At 38.4% G+C, this 19,582-nt stretch overlaps 1 protein-coding gene across 1 annotated transcript in view; it reads right to left on the bottom strand.

Moving 5' to 3' along the window:
* The window catches only part of CEP135 (centrosomal protein 135), an 84,136-nt gene that overhangs the window by 23,751 nt on the left and 40,803 nt on the right, over nucleotides 1-19,582 (bottom strand). The window contains exons 14-19 of the mRNA XM_074991819.1: nucleotides 18,705-18,782; nucleotides 18,422-18,573; nucleotides 10,570-10,685; nucleotides 10,340-10,494; nucleotides 8,126-8,181; nucleotides 517-685 (exon numbers count right to left, since the gene is read on the bottom strand). Of these exons, the coding sequence (XP_074847920.1) occupies nucleotides 517-685; nucleotides 8,126-8,181; nucleotides 10,340-10,494; nucleotides 10,570-10,685; nucleotides 18,422-18,573; nucleotides 18,705-18,782 (726 nt within the window). The remainder of the gene's footprint in view (nucleotides 1-516; nucleotides 686-8,125; nucleotides 8,182-10,339; nucleotides 10,495-10,569; nucleotides 10,686-18,421; nucleotides 18,574-18,704; nucleotides 18,783-19,582) is intronic.

Raw genomic sequence — 19,582 nt, 5'->3', positions numbered from 1 at the left:
CTCTTTGAGTCATGAGTGCTAATTTGAAGCCTAAGTGGCTGGAACTTGACTGACCCACAGACAGAAAGAATTTTTTTGAGAAGTGTCTAAATTATCATTTGTTATTGTGTTGACTAATTCAAACTAATTAGGACTCAATGAAACAATGAAAAGCTTTACTCAGATAATTTGAGTTACATTAAGATATTCTATAACCTAATGTTCAGCACACATATTAACAAAAACAAAAACTGTTTGGATTTTTTGTACCTCAGTAATCCAAATTTATTTCACAATTATAACAAATGTTTTTATAGACAACAAAGCTTTTGCTAGGCTTAAAAAGACTTTTTTTTTGTAAAAGGACTTTCTGACGAAACTCAAACTGTATATCATGTTTCTTACGGATTTATTTATGACAGTCATGCTTAAATTACATTTGCTCTGATGCTTGAATCCCAAGGCGCACAAAATTTGAAAGAGAGAGTGACACACCTCTGCTTTAGTGTATTTCACTATCAGGCAGCACTTTCATACCTGGTTTTCTCTGGTCATTATAGCTAGGTCATCTTGTAATCTTCTGTTCTCCTTCAGGGCCATTTCCTTCACTCTTCCTGTTTCTGCAAGCTCTGCCTGAGATGCATCAAGCTGGCGACGAAGACTAGCTATCTCACGATCTCTGTTACTCAGCGCCTCCTTTAGTTGGCTATCAAATGGGTGATTTTGAAAACCTTAAATAAAATTTCCCTTCTTGCATTATAGCATATACTGCTTCAAAGCGTTAAATAGACTCTGAATATACAAAAGGTTTAGGAGCAATTTACTTATCTGTTTCTTGTTCTGAAGGTAACTATAAACCAGTGGTATTCAGACCTCTGTGGTTCAGGAGCCAAATTAGCAATTAGCATATATTACCCATAAGAGCTATAGTAGAGTGAACTCATTGTTTCATTTATTACTTATATGTAAAATAAAATACATTATTCTCACAGAAAAAATGTTTGACCAAGTATTGTAACATAGTAAAAGCATCCTGATTAATAATTAAAATTACACATTATTTTCATATTGTGCACTGCAAAGAGCCACAGGAGATATGTTAAAGTCATTTGCAGCTCCCAAACCTCAGTCTGTGTATAACAGCTATAGACAAATTACCACTATATGAATCTTGTGCCTCTCATGTGCGATGGACAAAAATTTGCGTAGCTGAAAGTTGTAAACTGTTGAACTGCTTACCAGCATAAATGCTTAACTGCATGTTGTGGGCTGGGCAAACTATCACTGAACTATATAGAATTGTTGAAGGTTGGACAAAATGTTATTGAAACTGGTGGATATAATTGCCCCGGAACAGAAGTAAGAAAGATGGCAGTAAGTAGAATCCAAGAGAAATTTTCTAACAGTTTTTCCATTGGAAAATACTGATTCATGAAACCCAAAGCTCCTCCTACAAAAGGGGCGATTTCAACAGAAATCTACTGTTAGGAAGTGTTCAGTCCAGAATGGAATTCTTGCTCAATACCAGAGACAGACAGAGTCTTCTACATGGCACTCACCTAGGAAGCTGGTGGCATAACTTAAAAGGTGCAGAATTGGGACTACAATGTAGGTTTCCCACATCCCACTTAAGTGCCCTAACCTTTCTCCAGGAAGTCTCTCTCTACCGTTGGAGCTGCTCCACTTGGTATAAAAATTAAATATTTATTAGATTAGAAAAAGAAAGGCTGACTATAGGCCTGTGGTCAGGACACTTATCTGGTATGTGCAAGACTCAGGCTGAAGTGCTTCATACAATAAATATTTATACTAATTTATTTATACAAAGTGGAACAGATCAAAAGAAGAGACAGACTTACCAGAATAACCAGTAGCCTGCTAGTTAGAGCATTCACTACCTGTCTGGTTTTCCTATGTCTGTATCCCACTGGACTATGGGGAGTGTAGGTGGCAAAATGAATCGCAGTTGTTTTTGAAAAATAAGTTACATTCCACTGTGGAACGGGAAATTTTTCAAAATATCTGAACTTATGAGTCAGGAAAGTTATTTCCTGTGCAGCTACGGCATAATAAACAGTTAAATTCCTTTGCAAAAAACAGCTTCCATTCCAAACACAGGAACTATTGCCCAAAACAAAGGCATACATGAAGGCATTCATGAATTCAAATTAAGTGAATGGAGATGTTAGACTGGGTTTTGTTTGTAACATAGATGTTATATGCATTTACGTGAGAGGCATAGGAGAAACACCACAAAAACAGATTCAGAACGAGCCAGAAATAGCTTGAACAAGTACTGACAGCACAGCTGGGGTAAGAACCTAGAGAAAGCTTTTGGGCTGAGTGCTGCCTGAAAGGATCCTGGAGCAGCGGGAAAAAACACTAATCCTTTGTAACTATTATTCTTTAAGATACTTTGCACACAGTCACTGGAAATTTTAATCTCATTGTTACCCATTGGGAGAGTACAAGTGCCCTTTGCTGCTATATGTGAGCATGTGCTGCTATGAAAGTCCCAGATGCCTCTGAACTTCCTCAGATGCTTCTTGCTAAGATGCTTGTGGATGGGCAACATGTCTCAAAAAAGAAGTTACGGCAGATTAGTAAACTTTTTTTCTCTTAAACTGCACACATACAATTCTTAAGCTGCAGTATAAGAGGAAGGACTGGAGTTCATATACACACAGACTGGATTACAACTCGTCCAAATTTAGGATTCTCTCTTACATAGAACAGAATAGCATAGAATGCAAAGATGTGAACTGAAAGACAGGTTGCCGCTCTAGAAATGTCCTGGATTTGGACTTGGGCGAGGAACACTGTTAAGGCTGCTTGTTATCTTGTGAAACGAGCCATGAGTTTGTCCTGCAGGAGAATACCTGCCAGATCATAACCAACATGAATAAATGAAGTTATGCAAGTTTCTGCAAAGAGACTAAGAGACTTTTCATTCTGTTTGCTATGGCCACAAATAGTTGTGTTAAACAGAACTGTTTAGTCTTGTCTGTGAAGAATGCCAATGTTATTCTAATAGTGCAGATAATATTCCTTTCTATCATCATATGGCTTTGGATAAAATGTAGGTAAAAATTAGATACTGCTTGTGATGCTATGTCCTTATATTGTGTTATGGAAATGTTTTTGAATATGAATATATTTTATGCTAAATGGGTAAGTAACCTGCCATTCAAGAGCTTTCGATCCACTGAATGTTTACATTCTACCTGTGTTCATGCATCTTTCTTGTATGTGAAGACAGAAATATGAAGCGCAAACCTGCTTATTAATCTAGGCCTTCTTCCGAGAGACATTAGCTGTATGTCAGGAACTTAATGGCCCAGTTGTCAAGGCAATGAGTTGTAAATGGTTTTGCTTTTTCTGTTTGCCTAAACAGTGGTTGGTCCTACAAAGACAGGTGACCATGTCACCTGGTGCTGGAGTCCATCTTTAATTTAGTATTTTGCCATTGGGATGGTGAGGATGGAACAAAGACTTCCCACTTTGGAGAAATTCTATTTAAGTAATGGGTAGCAATGAGTATCTTGAGCTGGCTTTTGAAACAGCCTAAGAGAATACATAAGAACACCTGCGGGCTGGGGGGGGACGCACACAGACAACACACGACTGTAATGAGAGGGACAGAGCAGCATTACTGGGCCAAGGTCAGATAAAAAGATCAACTTTGACTTCTGAAAAACTGCACATGAAATAAGAACTAGGGTGAGAAATATGATTTGTAACAACTTCACTTAGCACATTAGGTTTAGCGGGCACGTTCTGTTTTTCTTTTGCTCAGTACCTTACTTCGATCCATTTGCTTTCACTTGCAATCACTTAAATTCTAGTCTTCTATACTTAATAAAACCACTTTTGTCTATTATCAAACAGCGCAAATAACTGCTAGCTGCACAGCTAAAAAACTATTTACAATAAACCCACAGAGTACTTACTAAGGCAAGCCAAATGGCTTCAGTTACCATCACAAGTGGTAAGAAAGAATTAATAGAGCTCAAGGGGTTGAATGGTTGTGAACAGGGAGCACTGTACACCAACAATGGCATGCACATGTACAATCACTCGAAGAAAATAAACTCTCTTCTGTTTGTGTTTAGGGAAACAGGACTTCATATATCCTTGTTAAAATAGAAAGAACTGCATAAAATTTACACAATTCCATCAATTCCTCCTCCTAACAATAATAAGCTCAAGAATCCCAAACTTCAGCTAAGTACTCAGGTCATAAGGAATAAAGACTTCAGAGCCAGAATTGCCAAACCATGTGTCCCATTCGCCACATGTGGCAAGTAGCGATCATATTTGGACACCTTGGCTCTAGGAAGTACTGTAGAGAACTTCTGTGGCCAGTATTATACAGAAGGTCAGACTAGATGATCACAATGGTCTCGTCTAACCTTGGTGTATATGAGAAAATGCACATGGAAATCTGACATCATAGTGATTGATAATCTGGTATACATATACAACCTACATTCAGGGAAGTGGAATTATTCTGATTTATTTCTATTTAGATAGTGGCTACAATGTTAGTTACTGCCCACAAACATGAAGACAAAACCCACAATAGAAATACACATTATATATTACTCGTATAACATCCCCATTCCCATGTTTCCTTCACAAATATTTCATATATCAATGCACCAAAATTACAGGTAAGTGGATCTTCAAACAAATGTTTAGCCTTTTTAAAAAAATGTAGTAGTTAACTGAGGAAATGTCAGAAAGATGATAGCTAAAAGGGATCAGATGAAGTCTAGATCAGAACAATAAGCTAGGAGGCTATGTCTACACTAGAAGCACCTGTCAACATAAGTTACTGTCGACGGGGTAATCTCAACAGAACCTCTGCCAACAGATTGCATCTACACACAACTTGCTCTATCTACAGGGAACTGCCAGACTGCACTGCCCTCTGGTGCCAGAAAGTAGAAGAGCAGTTCTGCCAAGAGGACAGCCCAGCAACCAGAAGCCCTCTGTGTCGACAGAAGTGTCTACACTGCACTTTTCTCAACAGTACTATGGCCGGAGATTGTTATGCCTCAAATTTTTTAGGGATAATACTGTAGAGGAAAATGCAGAGTTCTGTCGACAAAATGTTTTAAGTGTGTAGAAGCTCCCTGAGTTAAGACCCCTTCTATTGACAAAATTCTCCAGTGCAGACCCAGCCAGAGGGTAGTTTGGCCTTTGGAATGCACCTGTAGGGTCCCTTTGATGCCAAGTGGCAGAAGGAGCATAGCGTTTTATAGCTATTCCCTGGGTCAGTTATATGCACAATATTTAACCAAAGGGTAGCATAAGAGCTCTATCAAGAGCCAGTAGCTTGCTAGTTGATGTAATCATTTGAAATGTATGTGTGGATACTATTTGAGCTCTATGACATATCTTTGAAATGTTCCTTTTAGGTAGGAGTGTTAGACATCTTATCACCTGCTATGGGTACCTGCATGGCCCCACAGTACGCTAAAATTTTAATGGCTGACTTAGATCAACAATTCCTCAAGTCCCCTATTACTCCTCCTCTACTTACGCTACGTCAATGACATCTTTATCATTTGGACCCACGGTAAAGAGAATCTGGAAGAATTCCACAGAGATTTTAACAATCTGCACCCTTATCATCAATCTCAGCCTTGACTATTCCATATGAGAGGTACATTTCCTTGACACCACAGTACAAATCACTGAGGGCCACATCGACACTACTCTCTACTGGAAGCCCGCTGACTGCTACACTTGCCTACATACCTCCTGCTTCCATCCAGCACACACCACACAATCCATCATTTATAGTCAAGCCCTTAGATACAATCACATCTGCTTTGATCCTACTGACAGACCAAAAACTTCAAGATCTCTACCAAGCACTCATAAAACTTAATTACCCACCAGGAAAAGTAAAACAACAGATTGACCGAACCAGACGAACACCTAGAAACCAGGTATTTCAAGATAGTCCCAAGAAGATCAATAACAGAACACCACTTGTCATTAAATATAAGCCCCCAGCTCAAACTCCTGGAACACATCATTAAAATCCTACAACCTATTCTAGATCATGATGCTACACTCCAGAAGGCCCTAGGTGACAGGCCTGTACTCTCCTGCAGACAACCTCGTAACCTAAGAAACATTCTCACTAGCAATCACAAGCTACACAACAGTAATACTAATCATGGAACTTTTCTTTGCAACAAACCTCGCTACCAACTTTGTTCACATATTTATTCTGGGGATACCATCACTGGACCTGACCACGTTAATTACAAAATCGGGGCTTGTTCTCATGTACTTCTACCAATATTATATATGCCATTATGTACCAGCAGTGCTCCTCTACAATGCACCAGGCAAACACTTCACTAAACAACGAATAGACTCAGAACAAACATCAGGAATCTCAATACATATAAGCCTGTCAGTGTGCATTTCAATAGAGCGGTCCATTCTGTTAAAGACCTGAGAACGAGCACCCTACAACAAAGAGACTTTAAAAACAGATTACTTAGAGGGATTTGTCAACTGGGGTTCACATTCAAATTCGACACCTTAACACTTGCTATGAACACAGACCCCAATTATCTCACGCATTACAGGGACTGTAGAGCAACGAAGGGTCCTGTGGCACCTTATAGACTAACAGAAAAGTTTAGAGCATGAGCTTTCGTGAGTTAACTCACTTCTTCAGATGCTGGTCCTGGAAATCTGAAGAAGTGAGTTAACTCACGAAAGCTCATGCTCTAAACTTTTCTGTTAGTCTATAAGGTGCCACAGGACCCTTCGTTGCTCTACAGATCCAGACTAACACGGCTACCCCTCTGATACATTACAGGGACTGCTTCCCTTCCTTTGATGTTCGTAATTATTTCAGTCAAGACACTTAACATCCCCCACCCTTCACTCCCCCTTCAGTTCATGTATTTGATCTGTCAGTTTTTATGGCAATTTTTTTGGACCCTTGTACTATATAACTGGGTCTGGACTGGAAATTCTACAGATCTGAAGAAGTGGGTCTGTCCCATGAAAGCTCATCACCTAATAAATAATTTTCTTAGTCTTTAAAGTGCTACATGACTGCTGCTTTGTTTCATGAAAGAAGGATCACAAACTGAGCTAGCCATAAAGCGTTGCAAGGATTTTGGGTGAGAAAATCTAAGATATGAGAGCACATAGTTACTTAACTCTAGGATCTTGAATGCATGTTATGGTTCTATTTTACATGTAATCACTAGCTTCTAAACTTATACTTGATTCATTATAACCATATCTAAATGATATCAAAACAAAAAAGCAGTCAAGCAGCACTTTAAAGACTAACTGTGAGTTAAGCAAAGTGGTGATCTAAGGCGGAACTGGTAAAATGGGGATTACGTTTCTTTGGAAGCAGCAGTTCTGTGAATACTGCAAGCATGCAATGGTCCAAACAGTCACTTCAGCATAATACTCAGAAGGCTCAGGGACTGGAGTGTGCCTATTGCTAGTCTAAAGGAGACTGCTTGCATTGTGAGTGGCTGGAGGAATAGGGGAGAAATTGGGTAGACAAACCAGGATTCCTCTTACTAAATATAGATGGTTGTGGGGTGCTTCACAACCCTGGAAGCCCCTGAGAAGTGTCACACACACGCCACGCCGATTGGGCAAGAGTTGAATGGTTTGAAACAAGTCGACAAAACATTGAGGCACAAGATTCACAATGGTAATCTCTGCATCTTTGGGGGAAAAACATTTCCAGCTGCATTATTACTAGTTTCATAACATACAAGAGGTATTTAGATATTCTGAGAAGAACAGACTCAGCAAGACATTTCCTTAAATAGGAGAAGATAATAAAGTGAAGAAAAACACAATGCAATACATTCTATTAAGGATGCAAAGTAAAAACTGGCAGACTTTTAATATTTATCTGGAATTCTATTCAACCAGAAAAGGTTAGGAAAAGTAAATTAGATATATTTTTCCACAGTGCAATTCATGCTCTCTCTCCTCGCCCCCATTTCATAACATATATAATTAAGACTATGTCACAAGAAAATTCAGTAATAGCCTGGCTGCTAGTGCTTTTATTCTGCAAAAGATATTGATCTGCAGCATATAAAACCAACAGAAAACAATTTCAGTGTTTCCTTACTTTACAGAAGACTCCAGTTCTGACACAGTTTGTCTGAAATTAGCAATTGTTTTTTCCTATGAAATAAATATAAAATTTATATTACAGATCATGTATCAAAATACCCACAATAACTCAAACTAAGCATAATTATTTAAAAGGTAGCAGTTATAAAAGTTTTAACTATTCAGCAACAGGTAACTTGGTTTTTCAAATGTTCAAATTTCCAAACTTCTTGTAATAAAAATGAAACTTAGGACTAATTTGAAGTTTGTGGAAGAAGGGTTTGTAGCAGTTAATGTAAAAGATTGGGAATCAGTAGATGCAGATGATATCCATAATATAATAGTCTTGATGTGTGATGTCAGTCTAGAGTCTTAACTCTCTGAATCTTGGTAGCCCTATCTGTGAAACTGATTATACAGCTCTATTTCTCAAAGGTGTATCACAAATAATCAAGTAATATAATACCGTTTATTTAAATATTTTGGATGTTTTCTACATTTCCAAATACAACACAGAATAAAGTATACAATGCTCACTTTATATTTTTATTACAAATATCTGCACTTTAAAAAGAAATAGTACTTTTCAATTCACCTGATACAAACATTATAGTGCAATCTCTGTATTGTGAAAGTGCAACTTAAAAATGTAAGGGTTTTTTCATGGCTTTTATTTATTTATTTTTTTACAAAACTGCACTCAAAAACAAAATAATGTAAAAGTTCAGGGCCTACAAGTCCAATCAGTCCTACTTCTTGTTTAGCTAATCGCTAAAACAAACGTGTTTACATTGATGGGAAATACAGCTGCCTGCTTTTTATTTACAATGGCACATGAGTGAGATCAGGCATTGGCTATAGCACTGTTGCAGCTGGAGTTGCAAGTTATTTGTATGCCAGATACAAATATTTAATGTATGTTCTATCAGGTTTCAACCTCCATCCTCAAAGACACGCTTTCATGCTAATGATGGATTCTGCTTAATAATGATCCAAAAGCAGTGCAAACTGATGCACATTTATTTTTGTCAGCTGCCACTAACAGGTTTTTCTTTTTTTTTTTTGGTTGGTTGGTTGGTTTGTTTGCTTTTTTGGTGGTTCAAGTACTGTAGTTTCTGTACTGGAATGCTACTCTTTCCACACCAGAATCTTTCCTTCTCTGATTTTGGTGGTCATTTCAGATTGTTAAAACTTGGTTGTAGTGCTGTAGTTATCTTTAGAAATCTAACAATGGCACCTTCGTTGTGTTTTGTCAAATCTGCTGGAAAAGTGCTCTTAACAACAAACATAGGCTGGGTCATCATCCAATACTGCTATAACACAAAGTATATGGCAGCATCTGGGAAAAACCAAAGAGCAGGAGACATACAATCCTCCCCCCGAGGACTTCAGTCATAAATTTAATCAATTTGGATTTTTAACCAGTGTCATCAGCCTGGAAGCACATTCTCTGGAATGGTGGTTGGACCATGAAAGGGCACATGAACGCTTAAGCATATTTGGCACATGAGTACATTTCACCACTGGCTACAACAGTGCCATCTGAATGCCTCATCTCACGTTCAGTGACGTAAATAAGCAGCATTATCTTCTGTGAACTTGTTTGGCTGAGTGATAGGCTGAACAAAAATTAGGACTGAATGGAGTTGAAAGCTCTAAAATTTTATATTGTTTAATTTTAGAGTGTAGATATGTTAAAAAAAATCTACATTTGTAAGTTGCATTTTCACAATAGATTGCACTACAGTGTTTGTATGAGGGGAATTAAAAACACTATTGTTCATCTTTCTACAGTTTGAATACTTATAATAAAAATAACCTAGTGAGCAGTGTACACTTTATATTTTATGTTGTGATTGAAGTCAATATATTTGAACACAAAGAAAAACATCAAAAATATTTATAATAAATTTCATCTGGAATTCTATTATTGTTTAATCAACACCAGTTAAAAGTGCCATTAATTGCAATTTGTAAATCAAGTCAGTTTGTTTTGAGTTAACTTCTTGGTGTTAATGGCAATTAATTTAGAATGCTAGTAAAATTAAACCCAGACCCCAGGGCTGGCACAAGACTTTCAGCGCCACTTAAATCTTTAACAGAGCCTAAGCAACACAAAGGTCTTCTGCATCACAACATCTTGCTCTACTTTTTTGTTTACTGCTTTGAGATCCTCAGGTGGAAGGTACTAATCAACTGCAATTGCAGTAAGCACTGTTAGTGCACATACCTTGTTAGCTAAGTTGTCATCTAAACAAGCAATTCTTTCTGTCTTTTCATCTACAGTTTCCTGAAGACTGTCCTTTTCCTTATCGAGGACACTAATGGTACTTCTGAGCACATTCACCGTTTCATCCTGTGCAGCACTCTTGTGGTTCAACCTATCTATAAGAGAAGAAATAGGTCTTCTGGTCGGTTTAATTATAGAAAATTAATGCAAAAAGAATATGAAGGGATTACCTATTTTCTCCGCCAGCTTTGCAATTTCCTCTTGAGCTGACTGAAGTTCATTCTTTTTAAGAGAGAACTGGTGCCGAAGATCTTCAAGGGATCGTTGTAGCTGTTCATTTAATAACCTGAGAAATCAACACTCAGTTGAAAACACAAGACTCTAATCTTTCAGGTATATTCTTTGAGCAAATTGTAAAAAAAAAAATGGAGAAATTCAAACAGTTATCTAAGGCTATCACTCTGTGGGATTGTTTTTGTCAGACAGTTATTTTCGTCATCTTAATAAATCAAAACAAACGCAAATAATAAAAGTTTTGCAAAAGGAAAAAGGTAAGTGGCCTGGTTTTCAAAGTAGCAGAAAACCCACTGAAGTCAACAGGAGCTTATTATTTAAAAAAAAGGGCTGCAGTATTTTTTTAATTTTGTAGAAAGACATTGTTGCAAGTTAACACCAAGTTAAACATCTCAGAACGAAGCCTTATAAAAGTGCCTTGATAGATGTGGTAATGCCATCAGACAGTAAAATTTGTACTAAAGGCTGAAAGATTTACAATTTCTGTAAGTATCTTATCCTCTCCATAATTATCAACTACACCATTTTCAGCTATAATTATGAGAAAACATTTTTAGATGAAACTGAATGCCCCCCTAAGCTCTTAAGCATGATTCAATCCTTCCATGAAAACATATATGGCACAGTCTGATATGATGGCTATCTCTGAGGCTTTCAAGAGTCATAGTGGAATTAAGCAAGACTACATACTTGCCCCAGCTTACACACACCTCTTCTTTGCTCATGATGCAGCAGTGACAACACACACAAACGCTCATCTTCAAAGCCTAATGAACAGTTTTTCCAAAGCCTGACAAGACTTCAGGCTCAGTAGAAGCATAAAAAAGACTAACTATGTGCCAAGGAGTTGAGGAAGCAAGATCAGCCAACTATGAACTTGAAGCGTTAAACAAGTTTCCATACCTGGGCTCACAAAATCTTCACTGGAAAAGCGGCCACAATGTCTAGACTTGAGTATGGGATTTTTTTGTGTTCTGTTTGTTTTCCGAGGATCTGAAGAAGTGGGTCTGCCCCACAAATGCTCGTCACCTAATATGTTATTGTATTAGTCTTTAAAGTACTACATGAGTGATTGTTTGTTACAAAAATCTGTGTGTATTGTGCAATGTTATCAGCACACTTTTGTATCAAAGGGAGACATGGACCGTATACTCTCATTAGAAAGAGAGGCTCAACAACTTCCATACGCATTGTTGGAATCTCCTGGAAGGAGAGCAGCACTGAAAGTGAGATGCTCAAATGGGCCAGCAGCTCAAACACAGCTGCTTCTGCTGGCTTGCACACGTATACTGAAAAAATGATGGGGGTGACCCAAAGGACATCCTCTATGGATAATTGAAAGAGACCAAAGGAATGCCTAAAATTGCATTTCAAGGATGTGTGCAAGTAAGCACAGAAATGGATAGCAATGTGGAAAAATGGGAAGATCACACTCAAGACCACAACGTTCGGAAACGAGAGCTTAACAAAGGTCTCTGGAGTTACCAGAAGAAACAGTCTAATTTAACAGAGAAGAAAAGAGCTCACAGAAGGCAAAGCAGAGAAGGTCAAAACATCACCTTTAAATGTGAACAATGCAGCAGCAAGTAGCTTCAGCCACAATTGCAGCTGCCATAAAATCAACTGAATGAATTATTTACCTCCCAGGGAAACATATCCATGGTCTCTTGATACTGAGGTATGTCTACTATGAGGAATTTATTAAACAATTTTTTTTTCCCACTAGAATGAGGATGTCTCTGAGGCTACGTCTACACTAGCCCCAAACTTTCAAATGGCCATTTCGAAGTTTACTAATGAAGCGCTGAAATGCATATTCAGCGCTTCATTAGCATGCGGGCGGCCGCGGCGCTTCGAAATTGACGTGGCTCACCGCCGTGTGGCTCGTCCCGACAGGGCTCCTTTTCTAAAGGACCCCACCTACTTCGAAGTCCCCTTATTCCCATGAGCAGATAGGAATAAGGGGACTTTGAAGTAGGCAGGGTCCTTTCAAAAAGGAGCCCATTGGGACGAGCCGCGTGGCGGCGAGCCGCGTCAATTTCAAAGCGCTGCGGCCGCCCACATGCTAATGAAGCGCTGAAAATGTATTTCAGTGCTTCATTAGTAAACTTTGAAATGGCCATTTGCGTGGCCATTTCGAAGTTTGGGGCTAGTGTAGACACGGCCTCACTGTTTGATCTATAAGCACATTTAACTTCTCAAAACATCAGTTTAGTAGTGACTTTTATATACATCCTTTCCTGTTCACAACCAAGCAACTCTATGCAACTAAAATAGTTGCTTACGTAGAGACTAGTACTGGGGAAGTACAAAATAAGGATGGCAATACTGTGACTCTCTGGCTACAGTTTCACTAGCAAGTTTTGCCAACAAAATCCCAGTTTTGATGCCAAATGGTGAAATGTCCACACACAAAATGCACTTTGTCAACAGTTTGTGGACAAAACTCAGCACTTTCGCATAACTCTGCTGTTTACAGATTCTGTCGACAAAAAAGCTGTGTGGACACTGGCTGGGGGACTTCTGTTGACAGACAGGGCATCCGCAACAATGGGCCGCCCTGTCTGCTGTGCTTCCCGGTGCCTGTGTGGTTGAGAGAGCAGCCGGGTACTCCAGCTATTCTGTCCACAGAGTAGAGTGCTCTGCTGATGGGCTTTTGTGTGTGGCTGCACTCTGTCAAAAGAAGTTTTGTAGGGATATCTCTTCCGACAGTGATTTCTGTCAACAGATCACTGTAGCGTAACCAGAGCCTCTAAAATAACCTTCTGAGTCCCCTGCAACTTTCTTTTGGGTCAGGTCCCCAATTTAAGAATCACTGGTCTTGGCTGTGAAATCTGTATAGTACAGCATAAAAGCACACAGGAGGCCAGATTTCACAGGAGGACACCATATTTCCCATGATGCATTCTGCATGGCTGTGAATTTGGTAGGGCCCTATCCATAGCAGTATTGGTTAGGGCAGCACAGGGCTAACAGCAGGAACACGTAGAGGGCCCAAGTGTACGAAAGAGTAGAGATGCCTTGACCACAATTCAGTTCCTTCACACCAGAAGCCACTGCTTGCTGTGATTCCAGCATAGGGGAATGGAGGGAGGATTATGGAATGGATATGTACAACACATCCTGAAGAACACAGTGGCCAGATATGTAACCATTATTTCTTTAAGTAGTTGCATGTGTCCATTTCACTTTAAGTGACACACAAACAGTCCCAGATGGAGGAAGAAATCAGAGTTTACCTCAACAAAGACTGAAGTACCACTCTCACAAACATCATTCCTCACAAAAATCATAATGGGAAAAATGGGAGAAATCATAATGAGTAGTTAGCATTTGAACAGAAGACAAGTAGCAGCCCTGCAAACACCATTGATGGAAATGGAACTTGGGAAAGCAGCTGAAGGTGCGTCAGCTTGCCGAGTATGTCAAAGTCCTTTGAGGTAACTAAATGTTGGCAATATCATAGGACAGACAAATTCAGGAAAATATTCTAAAGCAATGGCTTTTCTTTCTATCCTATCAGCAAAGTATATGAATAATTAACTCTTCATCCCAGCCAGGCAGAATGCCAATGCTCTGCTAGTCTCCAAAATATGTAGATTTTACTTATCTTTGTGTGAGGTTTCAGGAAAAAAATTGGCAAGTATTATAGTCTGATTTATATTTACATCTGAAACCACTTTAGTAAAAAATTTGGGGTGTGGATACAAAACCAACTTTGTCCTAGTAAGATTTGCCTGAAACAAACAGGCTCTTCCTAATATCAAGCCAAGACAAGCTCTTATAAATTCAACTCTCTGTACAGGGAGAACAACTGATTTGTCTTTGTTGATTGTCAGGCCCAACAAATAATAGATGAGGGGCCTGAAATTTGGCAACTCTTCTGGTCAAAACAATAGCTTTCAAGAATCCCACCTTCGGTGAGAGATCAGATGGTGAGCACATACCTACAAGTTTGAAAGAGGGTTCCATTAAAACTGAGAATGCCACATTTAGATCCCAGACTACAGCTGGGTCTCTATCAGGTGGGAAAACCCTGTTCAAACTCTTCAAAATGTAACAGTCACAGAGTTGGAGAACACCTCTCCCATCTATAGAAGAATGAATGCAGAAGTAGCAGACAGATAAACCCCAAGGGAACTGATAGACTCTTTCTTTTAGATATAGCAAGTAATCCAGAATACATTGAATAGAAGCCAATGAAGGACAGGTATCATTCTGCAAGGCCACGTAGAAAAATCTCTTCTATTTTATGAAATACATCAGGTAGAAGGTTTTCCTCTACTCAGACAAATGCTTTCCACTGCAGCAGAAGAGATAACCTACTTCTCACTTCTTGAAAGCCCCTTTGTTGATGCCTCAGTAGGAGATAGGGATAAAGAGCCTGGCCCTGTGAAATTATGTTCAGAATCCAGGGAAGGTAGTGGGATCTCAGATGGACAGGTTCAAAAGGTCTGAGAACCAGTGAGGAAAAAGCCAGGCTAGAGCAATCAAAATTAGAACAGAACAATCTTGTCTAAGTTGTATGAGGACTTGGCAGCATGGGGAATGTGGGAAAGTATAAAGAAGTCTCCCCACCTAGGAGACCAGAGAGGCTCCCAAAATTGATATTGGGCTGAGAGCTGCCCTTGAACAAAACTAGGGGCACTTCTGTTCTGTCAGGTGTCAGAAAGGTCTATTTCTAGTAAACCCAGAATATGAAAAAATTGATTTTGCTAAATTGTGTCATGATCTCTGCTGAATGAGCTGCTGTGAGGGTCTGCTAGAATGTTAAGACTGAACAAGATCAGATGCTTTGGGGTAATCTTATGAAAAAGTGACAGAAGTTTAGTGCTTCTTGCCAAAAGGGGTCTGATCTGGGATTTCCCTGTTTTTTCAATTAAATCATTGCAACACCATTGTCTGTGAATACACATATGGAATAGACTGCAATAGGGAGCAGGAGCACTTGACAGGCCAGAAAAATAACTCAAGAGATACCAGATGTTAAGGTGTAGGGGGAGGTCCGGAACACTCTACAAATATTGTGTCTGAAAACTCCACAGATTCAGGAATGAAGTATCTGTGACTAAGATCACAAACAGAAGAATTGTACAGAATGGAACTCCACTACATACACTACCAGGAGCTATCCACCACTCCAAGGAAGACAGAACAGCTGCAGGAATATCTGAGCCTGCATTTCTAGTAGAGGATGACAGACACACTTCAACCACTTCTGCAGAATTCTGAGGTAAATTGTGCTTGTGAATAGTGCAAGCTGCCATTTGACCTAGAAGTTTCAAGCAGCTACGTAATGTTGTACAAGGACATAACTTGAGTTCTCTGCTCAGGTTCAAGATTGTTTGACATATGGCCTAAAGCAAATAAGCTCTTTCTAATGTCAAGTGAAGAGGAGCTCTTACAAATTCAATTCACTGTGCTGGAAGAACAACTGATTTGTCTTTGCTGATTGTCAGGTCCAACAAACAAAAAAGGGCTTGGATCTTCTTGATGGCTTACCTCACTTGCTATCTAGAATTACTTAAGACAAACTTTCATCCAGAAATGGATTTTTGTCTCCCAGTGATGTGCTGCCACTACTGCCCGCACTTCCTGAAGATGTAGAGGGCTAATGACACATCAAAAGAAAGTAGCATAAGATTTGTTACAGCAGACGTGCATTAAGAACATTTGGTTATTCTGATGAAAGGCCTTAGGAAAATAGGCATCCTTTTAGCCAGTGCTTCTCAACCATTTTTTTTTTTTAAATAAAGTACCATTTTAAAAAAAATACATGTATAAATACCCTCAGATTTCTCTCACATAATCCCTAAAGGTACACACATATTGCTGGTTGAGAAATATGGTCTTAAAGTAATCTGAGGTCTTGAAACAAGTGCCGTTCAACCTTTCCAGATTACTGTATGCTTTTCAGGAGTCAGATTTGTTTTGCCTACCACCAAGTTATACCTCAATTAAAAGCTACTTACAAAACATGCAAAAATATCACAGAAGACTACTACAGAAAACTTGCTGACTGTCTACCATCTTACTATCAAATAAATTAACAGGAATAGAAATATAGTATTTACATTTCAGTGTAAGGCATGTGAAGCAGTAGAAAAAGTCATTGTCTGAACTTTTAGATGGTACTGACTGTACTAATGTTTTTATGTAGCCTGTTGTAAAACTAGGCAAATATCTACATAAGTTGATATACCTCCTGGAAGGTGTACCCCCCAGGGTACAGGTACCACTAGTGAGAAACACTGCTTTAAGTCAGAGGCAATGAATCAATAGTTGAGTTTGTGAATAACAGAAATAGCAAAAAATTTCCTATGTTAACCTTTTCTTACATACTTTTTGAGTCTGTCAGTTTTAAAAAATCTGAGGCCCCATTTTGACTTTAAGATGAGAAAATTAGATTTTTATAACAGGTTGAACATTTATCTTGTTAATATTTTCATCACTTAAGATTCAGGAAAACAAAGATTTTTGTTAACTTGTAATTTTTCTGCACACATAATAAATTAGAAAGTTTAACATTACTGAGAAAAACTCATTTAGTACAAGTTGTGGGATGCGATAGTACTATTTCAGTACACGTGAAACCTAACAGGCCCCAAAGAGCTATTCCTACTAAGCGGAAGATTGACCTGGTCAGGGTCAATCTGTCAGAGTTCGATTTTGCTAAAGACACAGCAAAATTGATCTCTCTGGCAACAGCAGTTGATCCTTGTACTCCACATAATCGCATGGAATTAAAGACGTCAACCAGAGAGTGTAGAGGCTAGGGCTGTACAAGGGAAATAAGTTGATTCTGATACGTTGATTCTAGCTGTACAAATGCCATAACTAGAATTGAGTAGCTGAAATTGACTTATTTCCCTAGTATAAACTTAGGTTAAGGTGGTATTATGATGCAGTCAAGATATTGACAGGAGGAAAATTTTGGAAAAATAAGCCTCAGCATTTGTTAACACCAGCTGGTTCTCTGTGAGCTTAGAAAGTAAAGCTAAAATTGCCAAACCTGCATATATAACATTAGATTTCTGTGAAATGTAAGAATTACACCAGTCAGAAACAGGCATAACCCAGGCCAAACATTCCAATCTGTAAGAGCTTTCACCTCCACCGAAAAGAAATCCAAGTGCAGCATCTGTTAGAAACTTCATTTTCCTCCAAGATCATATCTAGGGAACATTGTAGTTGGGAAAAATAAACTACTTCTACGAGCGGGAAAATATTAAGAAACCAACACTGACTACTGCCTTTTTTGTAGACTTGACATTGGAACTCCATAGAACTAGGAGAGTAACATCACATAGATGGGGTAAATTACCCCAATTATAAAAATGCAAAAAAAATGTTTTTAAAACATCAACAAACGGCCTTAATAGCATTTCCTCCTAAACTGTACCTGGCAACCTTCAATATAACTTTGTGAACTTTTCAGTTTTGGTATTTTATTTACTTCAGCTTAGTATAAAAAGTGATGTCTTTGTAGGGAGTCTGAACAGGTTCAGGAGTCTGGATTTTTCATGTTGACAATAAGAATTTTTTTCATTTGCAACTAGCACTTTAAAATATATTTGCTCATTATACAGTTATACTGGTAGCCCAGGAAAATGTAGATTACCTTTTCTTGCTGAAGTGTTCTTGTGAAAGCCAGCTATACAATACCAGGATATTTTAAAAATATTTATGAAATATTGACTATGAGTTATCCATCTTTGTCATGTTATCCTATGACAAAATTATATTTTAACCACTGGAACCAGACAGAAAAATTTAAGTTAAACTTACTGAAGTGAGCATAATTCAGCTTTAAATTGTGAAGAGTCATCAGAGGTCTGAGCAAGTTTATAAGACTTTGTTTTTAATTCATCTTCCAGAGAATTTATTCTTTCCTTTAGCACAGAGATGGTTGTCTTCATTTCAAATTGTTGTGTTTCAAACTGCAAACAATATAAAAAAAAGAGAGAAATTGATTTAGTTTAAAGAAAATGTATCTAAAGGCTTTATTTAAAAATCCATTTAGGTGTAAAAGAGCTTCTGTTAGAAGTTCACTCACTAATTTGTCACTTACCCCATGAATAGTGTTTTCCAGCTCAACAATGTTACGCTCCATCTTTGATTTTTCCAAGGCAGCTGCTTCCTGCTCGATCTGACGTGGAAAGATATACAGGATAATTTATAACAATAGGTATTTTTTTAGACTGTAGTATGATTTATATTATGCAAAGAGCACTGCCATTTTGGAGTTTTAAAAGAAAAAAAAGCTTTAGCTTCACTCACACACACACACACACACACACACACACACACACACACACACACGCAAAGCAGAAAAAGAATGCAGAGCTTCATCTGGGGAAAAAAGAAAAAAGGAGGTACTATACAAACTTTCTAATGATTTTGTGAGGACATTTGCAGATGTCTTCAAATCAGTTTACAATTCGACGTTTGGGAACATTTGCGACAGAAACAATAAATTTATTTTCCCTCATATGAAACAATATCTGTGGTTTGTGATAGATTACAAAATCAAAGTGATGCCACGTATCGTTAAGAAAGACATCAAAATTCTAAGTTATTTTCTAAAAGATATTGTCAAAGTTTAAAGTAATTTTTAAATCAGTATGAATTTGTTAAAAACACAACCCTGGAAGATTGAGATCTGCTTACAAATGAAATAGCTCAGCGATTCTCAAAGGCTGTTTCTACACACGCCACAATAAACAGCCCAAAAATGCTAATGAGGTGCAGATATAAATTTCCAGCACCTCATTAGCATCAGGTCACATGATTTGGAGTCCAGAAGAAGCTCCTTTGGATCCCAAAACAGCATGTAGAGGTGCAGCCCCTGGGGATCTCCTGGAAGCCCCTTCTTCCTGAAAATTTTCTCTACATGCCGTTTTGGGGTTTGGTCTCCAGATCATGTGACCCTATACTAATGAGGCACTG

Source organism: Carettochelys insculpta, chromosome 4 (genome assembly GCF_033958435.1).
Source record: "Carettochelys insculpta isolate YL-2023 chromosome 4, ASM3395843v1, whole genome shotgun sequence".
NCBI lineage: Eukaryota > Metazoa > Chordata > Testudines > Carettochelyidae > Carettochelys > Carettochelys insculpta.
The sequence above is the reverse complement of the archived record's forward strand: the minus strand, read 5'-3'. Positions and strand labels throughout refer to the sequence as shown.